Genomic DNA, 18,417 nt, shown 5'->3' with positions numbered 1-18,417 from the left:
ACTGGAAGTTTTAAAGATGTTGGAGAACCATTTTGTCTGAAGTGGTGTAGGGTTTCCTGCCTAAGCAGGGGGTTTGACTAGAAGACCTCCAAGGTCCCTTCCAACTCTGTTATTCTATTCTAATCATGGACTAAAATTCCCAGAATTTCCCATCCAGCCATGTCTAGAGCTGGTGAAAATTTGATTGGCAAACAATTTTGCCGGCATTTCGAGCTGAGGAACCTTGTACTGTAATTATTAGAAGGGTTCCTTTTTAAAATGTTCTCTTTCACTTAATGCTTTTGATTGAAAGGATGAGTCCCTCTCCTCCCTCCAGATCCAGGCCTGATCTTGTGCAGTAGGCTTTTCCTTCCAGCGGCAGAATCTTATCTGACTGCTACCAGGTGCTAACCTTGAGATTATTGTGCAGAGGTCTTTCAGCAATTAGTCACTTAAGGGTGGATCCGGTCTTTGTGCCTGACACAACCTGGTATTAAAAGATGACCAGTCCTGTGGTTATTGTCCCAATCTTCATGCTTCAGCAATATTTAACACCCTTATGCAAATGTAATCAGTTGATAGATCGCCCAGTAATATTCTCTTGAAGTTCGCACCCACCCCTCTGCTAGAAAAATGAAATATCCTAGGAAATATTGAAAAGGCAGAGTGTTATATTTCCCTAGATGAGGTGGAGAAACATGTTTTTTTTAAAGGCAGGAAGCAGACTCACTTTAATAGCCCCCAGCCTCCTCAATAGCACACAGCAAGATGTCTACACTTAAGAGATAAAAGAGACAGCTAGGTCTATTCGTAGGCAAATGCCCTCACCCAAAATTCAACAAAAGTAGGATTAGCCCTCTACCCATCTCATCAGCCCTGCTTTAAGCACTGAAATCAAGTTAGTCTACAGCAGTGTTTTTCAACCACTGTGCCGCGGCACACTAGTGTGCCATGATATAGTGTAAGGTGTGCCGTGGGAAAAACACCTTATATATAGTCAATATAGGTACAGAGTTAATTTTTTTTAACATTTTCTAATGGTGGTGTGCCTCGTGATTTTTTTCATGAAAAAAGTGTGCCTTTGCACAAAAAAGGTTGAAAAACACTGGTCTACAGTATTTGAGGCTCCGCTAGGAATGTCCAGCATGGGGTCTGAAGGATCAACGTTTTGGGAGAGAGCTGCAAAGTCAGAGAAGGGAGTTTGGAAGCCACTCCATTAATTAGATGGTTTTATTTGAAATACTTTGAAGTAAACATTATAGCAAGGCACAGATGCCACTGCAGATTAAATAGATATGTGATGGCTTGGGAGGAATGTCCTCCCTGGCCCCCCCCTGCTATTGTTAAACTATAGCTAGGCTAACTTGTAAAACATTCCCTAGACTAAAATGTACACGGTATCAAAAAATACAAAGGGTTTTTATCAAAACACGTCCGGACGAGAAAGTGAGCAATTCAAATGGCCGTAATATGATAAATAGGGTCAATTTTTTTTCTCCTTTTTTAAATTATTTATAGTAAACAATGAGCAAGGGGTATCCGACTTTGAAACATAACAACCGTTGTTAAAACGAAACAAACAAAAAAGTAAATATTATACGAAGCGTGAGGAAAAGCACGCAGGGTGGTAGTGGTGGTGGGGGGTTAGTGGGGCGGAAGCCACAAATGGGGGGAATGAGTCAGGGTTAAAGGGAGGAAAGCAATCTCCAATCGATAGGGGGGCAACCGAGAAACACCCCACTCCCCCCTCCAAACAAAACCTGGGAAGGGTGTGCTTTGGAAGAGCAGGTGTATTTGAGGAAGGGTCAGGTTGAGGCTGTGATCCCCCCACTCCTCATGGAATAAACTTCATCATAAATCCAAAATCTGGCGATTCGTGAATTGACAAGTAGAGGGGATTCTCAAGGGCAGGGGTGAGCCACTATGACGATGTTACGACCTGTGGACTTCAACTCCCAGAATTCCTGAGCCAGCCATGGTGGCTGGCTCAGGAATTCTGGGAGTTGAAGTCCACAGGTCCTAACATCACCAAAGGCACTCATCCCTGATCGAGAGACTTCTGGCTTCCTTTATCCTGCAATTTTTTTGCAGGGAGTGAAAAAACAAAACTCCGGAGATCATATTAGAAGGAAAATAAACCAAGCCAATCTGCCTCTCTCCCGGCCCTCGGTAGCTTTCAACCAGGACTGGGAGCAGCTCCGATCGTTGATAATTGACGCTGCTCCCCAATCTGAGAAAGGGGTGTGGGTGTGCTAACCATGGAAGAGATTGCCCAAAGATGCAGAAGTGGAAGCTTCACTTTTTTTTTTTTTTTGCATTCTGATTCTTTCTTAACAATAGATGTCAATCTTTATACCTGGACAGGTTTTTTTTAAATACCTGTGCCTCCAACTTTTACGAGAGAGGTGAGAGAGAAAAGGGGGTCTTTTAATCCACGGCCAGGTGTGATCAATACTTCGAGGCATGTGTGTAAGGAGGCGGCAAATCCTTAAGTGGATACACAACTGAGTTTCCCCTGCAACAGAGAGGAAGCAGGGCGCCCCCCCACCCCCTTGTAATGAAATGAAAAAAAAAAACACCTGCTACTGCATAGTGCTGGAAATGTGTCTTCTAGGAATGAAGGCAGGTTTCATTAGCAGAGTGTCTGAAAGGTAATTTTTCAGGCTGGGGAGGGGGGGGCATTTTTGTTTTGAAAGGGGGGGGAAACGTGAGTGAGTGGCGTTGTGGCAGGAAACTTCCTGGCATCCTGGGGCTAAGGGAGTGAGGGTGGGGGTGGAAGGTGGAGAAAGGACTGTATTTGTAATTAAAAATCGGAGCGAATAGGCCACAAGTCTCGGGCAGCAGGTGAATGCTTCGTTTTTTTTGCCGGGGGGGGGGGGGGGAACGTGCCATGGTTACCCTACATGCCAGTCTTTCTCAATCTTGGCCCCTTTTAAGAGGTGCAGACTTCAACTCCCAGAATTCCCCAACTGGGGAATTCTGGGAGTTGAAGTCCGCACCTCTTAAAAGGGGCCAAGATTGAGAAAGACTGTTCTAATTTCTCTCTCTCTCTCTCTCGTTTCCCCTTCCACTACTCATTTAGTGCCAAGGGAGTTGGTGGCTTTGCCAATTTTCCTTCCTTATGCCCATCAAATGAACAGCCTCCCTCCCTCCTCCAAGCAGGGTTTCTGGGGCAGCTGAGAGGACTCTTAAATAGAGGGAGACTTTGTGGGTTTGTTCTGGGAACTGCTTTTCTCTTTGCTGCAGGGCGCGGGGTCGCGCTCCGAGTCTCTGTCCTTGGAAGGGTCTCCTTTCGCCCTGCTGTGGCTGGTCTCGCTGTTGGCTTCACCCAGTCCGTTCTCTCTCGTTTCCATTTCCGGAATCTTTTTTGCACTCTCTTGTTCTGGCTCTTCTTCCTCCTCCTCCTCCTCCCCTTGTTCTTCTTCCGGATCTTTGACTTTATGAACGATAAAGAGGTGCCTGTTCAGAGACAGGTGCGAAGTGTAACACAAGCCGCAGTGCAGGCACTGGTAAGTGGAACTGTCTGACTTGTGTCGAGGTATGTGATCCAAAAATTCAGTCTCGGTGGCTGTCGCAAAGCCACACTTTGCACATTTCCAGCGGGCTGCCTTCAGTTTCTTTGCTGGTGGATCGTCTGATCCGGTTGCGGCCGCCTCCATCGGACTCGGGCCATCGGCGGTTACTCTCTTTGGAGATTTCGTCTGCAAAACAAAAGCCGCACGGTTAGCGTACCCATCAGCCCACCATCCAAACGATGCCCGCTAAGAGCAATAAGAACATTTGCTCTTCCTCCTCCTCCTCCTCGCACCCCGTTACCAAGCTGTACAGGGCACCCTAAGCCATGGGTGTCAAACCCAAGGCCCATGGGGTCTGGCCTGCGGGGTACTTAGATCTGGCCCATGGCGCTGCCCTGGAAATAGTGAAGGACTGGCCCGCGATGCCTCTGCCAGCAAAAACGGGCTCCTGAGCTCCGTTTTTGGCTGGGACAGCCTCCTGCAGCCATCTGCCAGTGAAAACAGAGCCTGGGAGGACCGCGCTCTGTTTTCACTGGCAGATGGCTGCAGGAGGTTGTCCCGGCCAAAAACGGAGCTCAGGAGCCTGTTTTTGTTGGCAGAGGCATCGTGGGCCACCACAGGCGCCCCCAAGTTGGGAGCCACAAGATGGCCACACCCACCCAGGCCACACTCACCCTGGCCCCCAAGGTCAAACACAACCCTGACGCGGCCCACAGTGAAATTGAGTTTGACACCCCTGTCCTAAACCATAAGAGCAGAATTACAAGTTCCCAAGTGACTCCACTCTGCTCGGTCAATGGATTTAGCCTCTAATGTATTCATCCACAGGTGAGACAGGTGGCAGGAAGGAGACAAGATAAAGAGGGTGTTTTTCTATACGACTTCGTTACAGGTACAGAAGACCCTCTCTCTTTTGATTGACCCCTATTTGTACTTCTGTTGAATGGAAGACAACTTTCAACCGTTTCCTCAATTTTGAAGATAGCAACCAAAATAGGGAAACATTTTGGGTGGGAAGAATCTTTGAATATAATTAATCGAACGATTGTCTCCCAGCGCTTTGCTGGGAAGGTAACCAGAGTCAAATGCAAACAGAATGCCTTCAGGATTAATTTCCTCCAGGCTGTGTTTCTTCGGATCACTGGTTACCACTTGTCAATCTCCAAGGCTTTCCTAGGATTTTCATTTAATTAAAAGATCGATCTAACGCAGGTCTCTTGAAATCAAGCTGCATCTTTTATGCTGGTGATGTCAAATCACAAGGGGTTTCAGACAGCTCTGCGTGAGATGTAATATAGACTTACTTTGGATCTGCCAGGAAACCAATATCTTGGAATGTAGTACTAGGGGATTTTTTTTAAAGCTTAAAAGTTAAGTTACACCCAAATGATTGCAGAAACGGGTACATTTTCATTACAATACAAGAAGTAACTTTGGATAGGGCTGGGCCCTGTCTTCAGGACCCACAAGGGAAAGTATTTTATTTAAAAATAAAATAAATAAAAAACAAATATTTAAAGGCCTGTGGTCTTCTTGCGTGGCACGACAAAACCGCGCTCGACTAAGCCGCGCCCGATTAAACAGCGTCGCTGACGTCATCAACAGGGCGACAACAGCGAGTGTGGAGAAAGAAGGGCGCTTTAAATAGCGCTTTGAAAGCAAGCCGATTCAACTTAAGGTAAGGGTTAGGGTTACGTTAAGGGTTAGGTTTAGGGTTAGGTTAAGGGTTAGGATTAGGTTTAGGGTTAGGTTAAGGGTTAGGTTTAGGGTTAGGTTTAGGATTAGGTTTAGGGGGGGTTAGGTTTAGGTTTAGGGGTTAATTTTAGGTTTAGCGTTTACAGCGTGCTTCTGTCTCCGCGCTGTTGTCACGCTGTTGATGACGTCAGCTACGCGGTTTCGTCAAGCGCGGTTTAGTCGAACACGGTTTTGTGGTGGAACCGTCTTCTTGAAAAGAGAATCAGAGAGCCTCTTCTGGAAGACCGCTTCCAAACAAGAGGGGCAAACTCAAAAGACAGAATGGGAACTATCCCACCTCCATATTTTAACTAAAGCATCTCAGATTACTTTTGTCAAGTCTTTGGATATCTGGGAAACATCTGGATTTTTTATGCCGTGCATGAGGCTCATGTGATTCTCCAGCATCGATGGCTGTGGAAATGTCTGGATTTCGTCTGTGCAATACCTGCAAAATACACAACAACAATCAACAAAAGGTGCCATCAATACAACTGGAGTTCTCAGTCTCACCCTCTGCTACCACATCTTATTTTCACTCTGCAGCCCGCCCACGCCAATTTTAGTTTAGTTTACACACCGTACAACAAAAATTTGCTTTTAATTAGGTGAAAACTGCAGGAACCTTCAAAGTCGGTTTTCACCAGAACTGTGCCAATATGATTATGTCCAATAAAACTATTCTTGGAAGAATCTACCAGCCTTGGAGTTTTGTTTGCTATGGGTCCATTACTTGGGACTCTGACAACTGCATTCTAAACACTGCACCACCAGGGCTCATTAAATTAAGCCGAAAGAGCTGCAGCTCTCATTGAAACAGGGCAAGCGCACACGGAACTAATCATAGTTCCTCCAGAGGTAGCTAGAATGCTTCCGCTACTATGAAAACACAGTAGTATCATCACGGGATCTCTTGGAAAGGAGAACGATCCAAGGTAAATAGCACATGATCCCCCACTCGAACAGGCAGGACCAGGTAAGATCCCGTGATGTGTGCAAGAACATCATTTCTTCCCTCTTGGACTGTTGTGGCCTGCCAGCGACCAGCAGAGCTGGGAGAGATTCAGAGAGTGAGGAGGTTGGGAAGGAACCTGGGCCAGTCCTGGAGTCTGGGGAAGACTCTGATGAGGGCTCTGTGTCGGAGGCAGAGAGGAGGCCAGGGCCGTCTGACAGTTATCAGTTGCCTTCGGAGTCAGACATCAGTGAGGCAGAGGAACAGCTGGAGCCTGTTCCCAGTGTGTGCATGCGCAGAATTGCCAGACGAAGGGAACAGCTAAAGAACAGGGGTCGAATTGGGAGGAAGGCCACAGGTGGATGATGAATGACCCCTCCCAGAGGGCATAAAAGAGGAGCGAAAGGGGAGTGGAGTTTGCAGGAGACCATTAGTTAGCTTAATTGGTTCGTGACTCTCCGAGACTCCTTGCCAAGTTTTGCAGAGATCGGCCTGGCAGCTCTCCAAGCCAGATAAGGTCTGTGACTGTAAATCCTCCTTTGAAAGACTTTGCTAGATGTGAAGGAGCAGAATTCAGAGTCAATTAATAAAAGAGGTTTTTGTTGGGACCAGGAGTTTGTTTCAGGCTCTTGGGAAGCCTCGGTCATAACAGACTCACCAGCAATGGTAGAGTTTCTTTGCTGTGTCGTGATTATTGCGAACGTGTCTGTGCAGACTGTTGGAGGCCCCAAATGACCTCTCGCACTGCCGGCAAGGAAACCTCTTCATGTTCTGCAATGGGATCAGAAGAGTCAGTTTAGAAATCGAAAAACACAAGTTGGAAGGGACCTTAGAGGTCTTCTAGTCCAACCCCCTCCTCAGGCAGGAAACCCTACACCACTTCAGACAAATGCTTGTCCAATCTCTTCTTAAAAACCTCCAGTGTTGCAGCGTTTACAACTTCTGGAGGCAAGTTGTTCCACTGATTAACTGTCAGGAAATTTCTCCTCAGTTCTAAGTTGCTTCTCTCCTTGATTAGTTTCCACCCATTGCTTCTTGTCCTACCTTCAGGGGCTTTGGAGAATAGCTTGACTCCCTCTTCCTTGGGGCAACCCTTGAGATATCGGAAGACTGCTATCATGTCTCCCCTGGTCCTTCTTTTCATTCAACTAGACAGACCCAATTCCAGCAACCATTCTTTCTGTTTTAGCCTCCAGTCCCCTAATCGGCTTACCAAAGCATTATAAAGTGGTATTAATACTTTACGTGGTCCTGATTCCATCCCTCCGTTTATGCAAAGGGATAAAAACTTCTTCAGCTCTGACTGGATGGTGGGCAATGGAAGGATTCATACTCCTTGCAGACAGCTGGTCATTTGCATCCTTTTAGAGAATCCTTGAGGCCACTTGGAGGTTTGTCTATGTCACCCTTCCATTCCCCACCATCCAGTCAGAGCTGAAGAAGCTTCTTGGAGGAGAAGCGAAACGTCTTCAGAGAAAAATCAGAAAATCCAGTGGCCTCTTGAGAAAGCGCTTCTGGGACAACTGAGGACCCAGATTAAATCCCCAAGTGGCCTCAATGACTCTCTGAAAAGGATGCAAATGACCAGCTGTCTGCAAGGAATATAAATCCTTCCATTCCCCACCATCCAGTCAGAGCTGAAGAAGCTTCTTGGATGAGAAGTGAAATCTCTTTCAAAGAAAAGCAAGAAAGTCCAATTGCTTCCTGGGGGAAAAAAGCACCTTGGGATGGCTCAAAAGACATTCAGTATGAGTACCGAAAATAAAAACAAGACTTAATGGTGTATTCTATCATACCATATGAAATAAATAAAATAACCAGGAGAAAGGAGAAGAAATAAAAATAACACTTAATGCTGTTGTCAGGCTGTTCCTTTTGGATAGCAATAGCAGTTAGACTTATATACTGCTTCATAGGGCTTTCAGCCCTCTCTAAGCGGTTTACAGAGTCAGCACATTGCCCCCACAATCTGGGTCCTCATTTGACCCACCTCGGAAGGATGGAACCCTGAGCCAGTGAGATTTGAACAGCCGAACTGCAGAATTGCAGTCTGCTGAAGTAGCCTGCAGTGCTGCATTTAACCACTGCACCACCTCATCTTTGGCCTGCCACACTTCTAGTCTACTGTGCTGTTTCTACAGTGGGGAATTGGGAGGAGGGGATAGTACGGAGTAGAATGTGATGTAGTAGCCAAAGCAAAATTCCTTTCTAGAAAGCCAAGGTCATCCTTTGTCTTGGCACCTCTGCACCTGACCGGAACTGGAGCCAGCATGGCACTGGGAGATTGGATCATGGGATGGACTTGTGGCCGTGGGGGCAAGATCATGAACTTTAACTCGGGTGGGGAAATCTGAGAAGCTTCAGATTCAGGTTTTCCCAGTTGTGCCAGCATGGCTCTCTTAATAAACTTTGAGCAATACTTTGCCTTGGACTCTAGATTTAATTTGGGATGCTATCTGGAATGCTGACAGCTGTATTTGTTAAAATAACATGAATATAACATGAAATAACAGGATAAAATAACTAGAAGGAAGGGGAGGAACACAAGCAGGCATCTTTTCCTCATCCCCATGGCATTGCCAGGGAAGTGAGAAGACGCAACCATATTACAACAAAGGGGAGAAAGTCCAGACGCCCTCCCACGTTTCCGGCAGGCGGTTTACCTTTCCGTGGCTTTTCCTCATGTGGGACACGTAGGTTTCACGATCGGGAAGCCACTGCGAGCACACCTGGCAAGTCCAACTGCCCGTTTTGGCTTTTGGCTTGGATTCCGGGCTGACGCCTTTCGCGGGCAAAGAGCTCGGCTGAGAAGTACCGTTGACGATGGACAGTTCCTTGGAGGTGGGAAGGGCGGGACTGCTCGTGGCGGTCGTCTCAACCTTCGGCCGAGTGCTGGTGAAGTCCTCGGGATTTTCTGGGACTCCGTGGATGCTCTGGTGAAAAGCCAAGCAGTTCGAGCTCAGCTAGCAGGTAGATCCACACGGGAAGGCCAGAGCGTGGAATGAACCCAGCCAGCAACAAATGCCTGAGGAGGTCAGTAGCTCACTCTATTTCTAGATCTACCATCTAGACCAGGTTACCAACTAGAAGATGTGACTTGTCAGCCTCCAGCCCCTCCACCAGCCAACTCAGAGGAGGAGGAGGAGGTTTGGAAGTCAGGGTGAGCGTCAAGGCAACCTGAGAGCTCCGGGGAGGAAGAGGGAATGAAGCTGGCACACACACACACACACACACAGAGGCGGAGCCTGGGGCATCCATCAGCCCTCAGATGGAGAGTCAACAGCTCCCAGGTCTGGAGGTGGCTAATGAGGAAGAGGAGGAACAGCTGGACCCAGTGCCTGACACATGGATGCGCAGAAGGTAGAGGAGAGGAGAGCAGTAGAAATCTATAGGCTGGTCCTTGGGACAGAGAGGGAGGGGAGAGGGAGAGAGAGAACAGAGAGACAGACAGAGAGAGACATAGAGGGTGGGCGGAGCCTGGGCCATCCGTTAGCCCTTAGATGGAGAGTCAACATCCCCGGGGTCCGGAGGTTGCTGATAAGAAGAGGAGGAACAGCTGGGTCTAGTGCCTGATGCATGATTATGCAGAAGGCAGAGGAGGAGAGAGCAGTGGAAATCTATGGGCTGGTCCTTGGGACAGAGAAAGAGAGGGGGGGGAAAAGAGAGAGAGAGAGAGAGAGAGAGAGAGAGAGAGAGAGAGAGAGAGAGAGAGAGAGAGAGAGAGAACAGAGAGACAGACAGAGAGAGAGAGGTTGGGCGGAGCCTGGGCAGCCCAAGAGTTTCAAGGGAGGAGCCTGAAAAGTGGGAACGGCCTTGAGCTACCAACCTTGACATGCTGCATTAACTGCAGCTTCTGCATATACACCAGTTGGCAGTGGGGGCACTTAAACACGCCCACCATCAGCCGGTTGGCGTTTTGCTGGAAGTGATCTTGCAGAAGTCTCTTCTTGTTGAAGACAGTCTCACAGGAACATTTGTAGATCACCCTAGAACGGTCGGGTGTGGAAAAAGAAGAAACCTTCGTGAACGAATGAATTAGGAAAAGCAAATAGGCCGATACTTCAGAGTCCATTGGAGTTGGGCAACCAATGCATTTAAATCATCATCATCATCATTAAAAAAAAAACCATTTAGGCTGGATTTGGCACTTTTATCTATCTGCTGAGTCCTTCCTGGGATAAGCAGACGGTCACAGGCGCACTGGGGGCAATTCTAAAACCCCTGGACAACATTGGCATTGACAAATTCACCATCGGTCAGTTGCAAAAGGCAGCTTTCCTCAGAACAGCTTATACCCTGAGAGGATACCTTTTAACACCATCAAACAACACCTGCTTATCCCAGATCCTTGGACTCAATAGGTACCAAACCTAGTCTAAACATCTGGCTGACTGCGAGACAAACCATAATAATAATTTATGTTAAATAGAGTGCCAATAGTCATAGGATCCAATCACAAAACTTATATTGTCAGCTTTGGAAGCCATATTAACGCTGACATACCTATTTCCCCCAGCAATCTGGGTTCTCGTTTTATCCACCTCGGAAGGAAGGGAGGCTGAGTCAACCTTGAGTCAGTCAGAATTGAACTCCTGGCAGTAGGCAGAATTAGTCTGCAATACTGCATTCTAACCACTGGGAAGGAGAGAAGGAAGGCTGAGTCAACCTTGAGCCATTCAGAATCGAACTCCTGGCAGTGGGCAGAATTAGTCTGCAATACTGCATTCTAACCACTGGGAAGGAGAGAAGGAAGGCTGAGTCAACCTTGAGCCATTCAGAATCGAACTCCTGGCAGTGGGCAGAATTAGTCTGCAATACTGCATTCTAACCACTGGGAAGGAGAGAAGGAAGGCTGAGTCAACCTTGAGCCATTCAGAATTGAACTCCTGGCAGTGGGCAGAGTTAGTCTGTAATACTGCATTCTAACCATTGCGCCACCGTGGCTCAAATGAAGGAGGCAAAAAAACCCTCCAGAACTGCATAATGATGTAAAAACAAGGCCACAGACCCGAGCAGACCACTTACTGAGATGTCTTGTGAGGCTCTGCAGGATGCTGGCTGTTAATGTGCGCGGTGGTGCTGTCTGCAGACTTGAAGGCCATGGGGCAGAACGAACACTTGTGGAAGACTTCGCAGTGCTTCTCGTGAATATGGACTTTCAGCATAGCCTGGGACATGAAAACCACCCCGCAGTGGCTGCACCTGGGGAGAAGGAGAGGACACACTCAGCTTGAAGGCACAACATCTGCCACCATCATTTCTAGAGATGTGTCAAGAAATGGGAACCAGCCCGGGTATGCTTTGCTGAAATCACCCGCGAAGAACCCGTGAATTTTTACGGGTTGTAGGAAAGCAACCTAAATAGCTTGCTGCTGATAATGGCTAGAGATCAGAGGTCGAGATATGGCCAGTTGGAGTAAGAGGGAATGGAAAAAAAATGAGGTCCACCCCACCATATCAATTCTCTGAAGCCGACAGCAGCCAGACTGAAAATATTAATCTGAATTAAGCCTTGCTCCTTCCTTCTCTGCTGGCCATTCCTGCACCAGAAGAGAAGAACCGAAATTTCCCAGAAACGAGTAACTGTGAGACATTATTCGCTCACTGCAACTTCAGGTTCCTGAGAAAGTCAGCTGATGGAAAAAATATAAATATATATATACCCCTTTTCACAGGTGTTGAAGGCTGGCGAAATCACCTGTTGATATACTACTCTGAAGTTTCTTCTACTTGTGGTCAGCTAAAAATAATAATTAAAGATGGTCGGTATCTACTACTAAAAAATAAGATCCTTAAGCGAGACTCCTGCAATCTGCCCCAAAAGCTCAGTCATTTGGAGATGTTATTTTATTTTATTTAAGAGCCAACTTTCTTGCATTTTGGCTCTAGAATGCGTTATGTGCAAAGGTTCCTTAAAAGTCCCAGGTGTTCTAACCTAGGTTTCCTGAGAAAGCATCAATCACAGTCCCAAAAACCCTCTTTTATGTATACGGCTGTGAATGATGGTCATTCACAGCCCGCAAGGCTTCACCAACAGTCTGTGTGAAGATTCCGACAGATGTCTGCTCGAGTTGCCACGGTCTTTTTAGGAGAATGTTGATAAACACCCACATTTGTATCCCTTAAAATGCTGCCAGAGATCTAACTGCCAAATGCAGAGCAAGGCCAAACTTAGCACAGAGTCAAACAGAAGTTTTCAAAGCTTGAACCGAACAAGATGAACTAATTGCTTCCTGCAAAGGCTCACGTCCAGTTCGCTCCTCTTTTGTGTCTTATGGGAGGGGCCAATCATCTCCAAGCCTCACTCCCGAGTCGACCCTGTTTTGCCTTCTGGCAGCTCTTGCGCATGCGCACACTGGGAACAGGCTCCCGTTGTTCCTCTGCCTTGCTGATGTCAGACTAGAGAGGCTCCGGAGGGAGCACATAACTACCAGATGGCCCTAGCCCCCTCTCTCCCTCTCGTCCGAGCCTTCCCCAGACTCCAGGAATGGCCCATGTTCCTCCCCAACCTCCTCACTGTCTAAATCTGCGGCCAGCTCCACAGGCCGCCGGCGGACCACAACATCAGGGGGGGAGGAAGAGCTGAGGTCTTTCTCCCTGGTTTTCTCTGTTCAAATGCATAGAAGAGCATCTTGCTTTTACCCCCCACCCGGGGTTCTTCCTCCTCGGACTTTAGCACTGACCTGTAACCGACTTTGCGGGAGTAATGCAGGCAGTTCTCTTTGACGTGGGTTTGGAAGTAGGCTGACCGGCAAATGGCCCCGCACTCAGGGCAGCAATAGGGAGATTTATGGGTGTGGATTCTTTGATGAGCACAATAACTGCATTTGTTCGGCAACAGCATCTGACACACTTGGCATGTCTAGGAGAGAGGAAATAGAGAGGCACCTTGATTGACGGATCTGCACACCCAACTGGGGGATTCTGGGAGTTGAAGTCCACCTAGCTTAAAGTGAGCAAGATTGGGAAACGGTCCTAGAGGGAGACTCCAGGTCTTATTCAGCTACTAGTAGCTGGATACCCATGCTTCGCTACGGAACTATGTGATCGAGTAGTTAAAAGCTTGAACATTAATGAGTAGTTACGACCCGGCCTTTCCTCTCCCTTTCTGTCCCTCAGGCTTGCCCTACAGAAGCCTCTCCTCTCCCCCTTCTCTCCCTCAGGCTGGCCCCACTGATCCTCTCCTATGCCCTTCTCTCCCTTTCAGGTGGGGAGTGGGAATAGAATGTCTTACTCCTTAGCATCAGAGCATTTTTCAGGCGGGGAGGGGGGAGTAGAAAGTCTAAACTCCCAGTCCGCAGGTCGGATGATGTGGCAGTTGGAACAGAGTTCTTTTCAGGTAGGGAGGGGGAGTAGAACGTCTAACTTCTTAGCATCAGAACATGTTAATAATAATAATATAAGAAATACTGATGATCTGATGGTCATTTTAAAAAATCCTTTCTTAGCGAGCACCTAGAAGCCAAGAGGAACGTACGTGACAAATTTCAAGTTTGCAGGCTTTATGGTTCTGGAGATTTCATGATGATGCATGAGTGGCATTTCACACACACACACATACACACACACACACACACAGATAGATATATAGATATAGATGTGTGTTATATTTGTGCTGATAAATAAATAAAGGGAGACTAGTATAGATCTATTTCAAGCTATTTAGCTCTCATCAGCTAGCCACACCCTTACTGGGAATCAAACCTGTGCTATATTACATCTTAGGCAAACGTCTTAGCCATTAAGCCACAAGTTCTCCTCCTTATCAGCTGAAGCCAGGGAAGATGATTATGTATTTATCAGCACAAATATAACACAAAATGTGTAACAAAGGCAACAGTAAAAATATTGGGTTTCTGTCGTGATGGACTCTTGTGACGAGCCGATTGACAGATAATGGAAGCTGTTAGCTTCCTCCCATAATTGGGGCTTACCAGGGGTTGTGACACTAAATATATAGATATAGATAGATATATAGATATAGATAGATATTCCTATAGGATGCTAGCTCCAAGAGATGAGAGTATTTCTAAGTGAGGGATCCTTAGTGGTCTTGGAGCTTGGTTGTTAAGATTCGACGGGTCCAAATTTATTTCCTTTTAATCCTTTGTAAATTGCTGGAGATCCAGAATGGTGCACCTTCCAGTGAGTGGACTGAGTCGATAACTGGGGTCTACCTGGTGGCCAAGGGGCGTAGCCAAAAGAGCTTATCTGACTCAATCCAATCAATGAGAGGACAAGGTCAACCCAGTCTGGATACTCCTCCTCCCTCACTATGGAGAAGAACCAAAGCTCAGAGATCACCAAGGACCCCTCCGGATGGTAGCTATCCACCAGCAGACCCTTGCTGGCTGGCAAAGTTGTAGTCTACACGAAGGCGGGAGACAGCATGGATTTGATTTAAATCACATCGATTTAAATCCTGATTTAAATCACTAGTGAAAAGGCATCAACTCGCTTTAAATCGTAATTTTTAAAAAGCAACTGTCGTCTCTGCTGTGAAATGCATCAACGCAGTGCATGTTATCTCAGCTTGGATTCATTGAATGAGTTTACCCCCCCCCCCAAAATGTAAATATTGCAGAATATACAGCCTCGTGCTACATAACTAAGCTCCATTTCATGCTGAAATAAACTAAATTATGAATGTGTCTTAAATAGAAAACTATTTTAGATAGAGTTTTATTCCAAAAGCATTTATTAAAATAAATTTGATTTTTTTTTAAAAATCCGATTTAAATTAAAAAAAAATCCGATTTAAATTTTAAAAATCCATTTAATTTTTTATTTTATTTAAAAAATCGTCGACTTTTATCCACCCTGTCAGGAAATGATTGAAAAAGCTTCCCTGTTTGTCCAAAAGGAAAACCAAGTTCAAAAGATACAAGGCCCAAATCTAGCAAAATAGTTTGCTGCAGATAAGACTTGAAAACAAAACTTTTGACTGGCATTTCTTTTGGGCCCCCAAACTGCACGGATGTGTGCCCAGCTCCGATGAGAACTCCCAATTTATTAGGGGAAGTTTTGCCTGCTTTGAACAAATGCTAAAACCTCCTGTATATTTTCTTTATGCCCCTAGAGAGAGCAAACACGCTTTTTCCCTGCCACTCTGTAGGTCTGGAATAAGATTTTTTTTTAAAGCCTATCGGTTTAATCAGGTATTTAATTTTAACCTTGACAGAGGAAGGGGGAAGGCATGACAATGATAGCCAAAACACAAAGGGATCCCGCTAATATCTGCTGAAATTATCCTTTCATTGACATTGTTGTAAATTGGCATTTCAATTGACTGCCTGACTAAACAATCTTATATAAGGGTGTCGTTATATAATATCTATTTAACCTGCGGAACATTAATAATATTTTTTGGGGGGGGGGGAGGGAAGGGAAAAATCAACCTAACCCCCCTCCCCTCGCCCCGATCCCGAGTTCTGCAATGCTCCCCAAAACATATCTAGCACCGTTTTATTTTATTATTTATGACTGGTGGGTTTTTTTTTTAAATCCCAGAACACTTAATTCTTTCTTGTACTTTGCTGCAATAATCTTAGGATGATTACTGACGTGTTTCAGATCCTTTGCCCACCAAAGAGGGCTGATAAAAGGCAGGATCAAACCCTCCCACCAAATAAACGTTGCGTAGAACATTTCCCTAGACAAAACAGCAACAGGCTAAAAACTGGCTTGGTTAAAAAAAATAACCTATCAAAAGACGCAAGAAACGTTCCTTAAAGCCAGTTCGAAATGCGTGGCTTGTTTTAGTTCCATCTCTGCTGTTTCTCCTTTGCGAAGCTTCCACCAGGTTGTTCAAATTTATGGCTTTATTTTGTCCCTTTGTGTTTCATTTTTCATTGTAAATTTTATTGCAAGCTCCCTGACGGATCCTATTAGAAAGGCAACGCGTACGCTGTTTTGCAGCATGGATTAAACCAAGGGCATTTGCATCCTATCCCCCATCCTATCCCAGCCTTTTCTAAGTTTCAGAATAAATACAGCTTCCCAAATTGCACGAAGGAGGCTAAGCATTGCTACTACAAGTTGTTTGAACCCGCCAGAAATCTTCAGATTGGCAAGGCCTTCTTCACTCCACGGTCTCGGGCAGCGGTGGGATTCAAATGATTTAACAACTGGTTCTCTGCCCTAATGACCAGCTGCGTAGGTGGGGCTCGGTGGTCATGTGACCACGTGGGCGTGGCCAACTCAACGTCACTCACACCGATGGGCGCTGCTTCGCCTTAGCTGTTACAACGTAATAAGGGTTAACCGGAGAGGCAGTTTCTGTAAGCAGGGCAACAAAGATTAGGTTAGAAACAACACCAGAATGTTTCCTTCCTGCCTTCCTTACAGGATTAGCCCTGTCAAGTGGGGAAAAAACAAAATGAGATTTCTTCCAACAACCGGTTCTCCGAACTACTTAGAAAGTTACCAACCGGTTCTCCCGAACCGGCTGAATCCCACCACTGGTCTCGGGATAGTAGCTACGTTTCTGGGGTTATTGCATTTTTGCCAAAATGCAAAGGATATAAGCTTCCTTACTCTATACTCAAACAACCCAGCTGTTCCACTGAGTGGCACCCGTCTACCCATCACAGTACAGGCAGTCCTTGAACTTACGACCGCAATTGAGCTCCGAATTTCTGCTGCTAAGGAAGACATCTGTGAAGTGAGTTTTGCCCCCTTTTACGAGCTTCCTTGCCACCGTTGTTAAGCGAATTGCTGCGGTTGTTAAGCAAGTCGCACAGCTGTTCACCGAATCTGGCTTCCCCCATTGGCTTGGCTTGCCAGGAGGTCGCCAAAGGGGATCACGTCACACCAGGACACTGCAGCCGCAGTGAGTCAGAATCGTGCCTCCGAACGTTAAATTACGTGACCACGGGGAAGCCGCGACGGTCGTTAAGTGTGGAAACCACGGTCCTGAGTCACTGTTTTCAGTGCCGTATGGAACCTGGAACGGTTATAAGTCAAAAGACTACAGTGTAACGCAACACCGTTCAAAATTGGTCTTTGCACCAATGGAGGAGTCACCCATGAATGCTCCAGCTCCCCAACGCCAGATGTGGCATTCAAAGCCATTTGGGACTGAAGCAGAGGCCGATAGAAGCAAAACACAATGTGGGAGTGAAAGAGCTTTTCAAGGCTGCAGCCTCTTAAGAATCTGGGGCTGGAGCTTCCCAGATGTAGCTGCTTCAAGGGAGGGAGGGAGGGAGGAAGACAAAAGACAGATGTTCAACCACTCCTGAGGATATCGCCTGTTTCAACACAGCCAGCCTGCATTTTTCCCATAAAGTTGCAATAAATTTCAGGCCTGGGGAACAAACAGTCTCTTCCTAATTGTTCTTTGAACCGTTCAAATGAAGATCTGGGACAGGGGTGGCTAACCTTTTCGCCATCGTGTGACCAAAGTGGGGGGGAGTCGTGCGCATGCATGCTGTCCCCCCCCCCCGCACATATGCGTGTGATGGCACGATGGACCCGCTTTTCGCCCTCCCCAGCCTCCAGAGACTTTCTAGGAGCCTGGGGAGGGCAAAAACGGCCTCCACCCCCCCCCCCAAGGCCCTCGGGAGGGAGAAAAACTGCCCAACGCACAAACAGGAAGTCAGTTCCCGAACTTCCGGTTTGCGCATTGGGTTGTTTTTCGCACTCCAGAAGCTTCAGGGGAGCCTCCGGAAGGCGAAAAACGGCCACAAATGGAGGCCGAAATCAGCCGGCCAGCGTCCGGACACGGGCTGGAGCTGACAGGGCAACACATTGGGTGCCCTCCGAAATGACTCTGCGTGCTACCTGTGGCACCCGTGCCATAGGTTCCCCATCATGGATCTATGAAGAACCCCTAAATCTTAAAATAAATAAATAAATTCGTGGACAAATGTATCGATTGAAATTAATGCCCAGGTGTCCCAATGGAATATGCCGGAAACGTTTTTAAGCAGCTTCACTCCATGAGGAGTGCTCCGCTCTCGGTGTCTTACAGCTAGCCCTCGACTTACGACCGTAATGGAGCGCCCCCTACCCCCCCCCCCACAATTTCTCTTGCCTAGTGAGATGTTTGTTAAGTAAGCCTTGTCCTCATGTCACGACTTTTCTTCCCCACGGTCGTTAAGCGAAACCTCCGCGTTTGTCAAAGGGGAAATCCGGTTGTTAAGCCTTCCCCATTGACTCTCCTCGCCTGAAGGTCACAAAAGGGGATCGCGTGACCCCGCAAAAGACACGGCGGCCGTCATAAATATGAACCGGTCG

The 18,417-nt window shown here is 46.9% G+C and overlaps 1 protein-coding gene across 1 annotated transcript in view; it reads right to left on the bottom strand.

The window, feature by feature from the left end:
- Nucleotides 1–3,016: 3,016 nt before the first annotated feature.
- Nucleotides 3,017–18,417, bottom strand: part of ZNF592 (zinc finger protein 592) — a 34,662-nt gene continuing 19,261 nt past the window's right edge. The window contains exons 3-9 of the mRNA XM_032232613.1: nt 12,864–13,042; nt 11,206–11,382; nt 10,007–10,166; nt 8,844–9,113; nt 6,839–6,951; nt 5,559–5,676; nt 3,017–3,680 (exon numbers count right to left, since the gene is read on the bottom strand). Of these exons, the coding sequence (XP_032088504.1) occupies nt 3,168–3,680; nt 5,559–5,676; nt 6,839–6,951; nt 8,844–9,113; nt 10,007–10,166; nt 11,206–11,382; nt 12,864–13,042 (1,530 nt within the window). The 3' untranslated portion in view covers nt 3,017–3,167. The remainder of the gene's footprint in view (nt 3,681–5,558; nt 5,677–6,838; nt 6,952–8,843; nt 9,114–10,006; nt 10,167–11,205; nt 11,383–12,863; nt 13,043–18,417) is intronic.

This window comes from Thamnophis elegans, chromosome 16 (genome assembly GCF_009769535.1).
Source record: "Thamnophis elegans isolate rThaEle1 chromosome 16, rThaEle1.pri, whole genome shotgun sequence".
Classification (NCBI taxonomy): domain Eukaryota; kingdom Metazoa; phylum Chordata; class Lepidosauria; order Squamata; family Colubridae; genus Thamnophis; species Thamnophis elegans.
The sequence above is the reverse complement of the archived record's forward strand: the minus strand, read 5'-3'. Positions and strand labels throughout refer to the sequence as shown.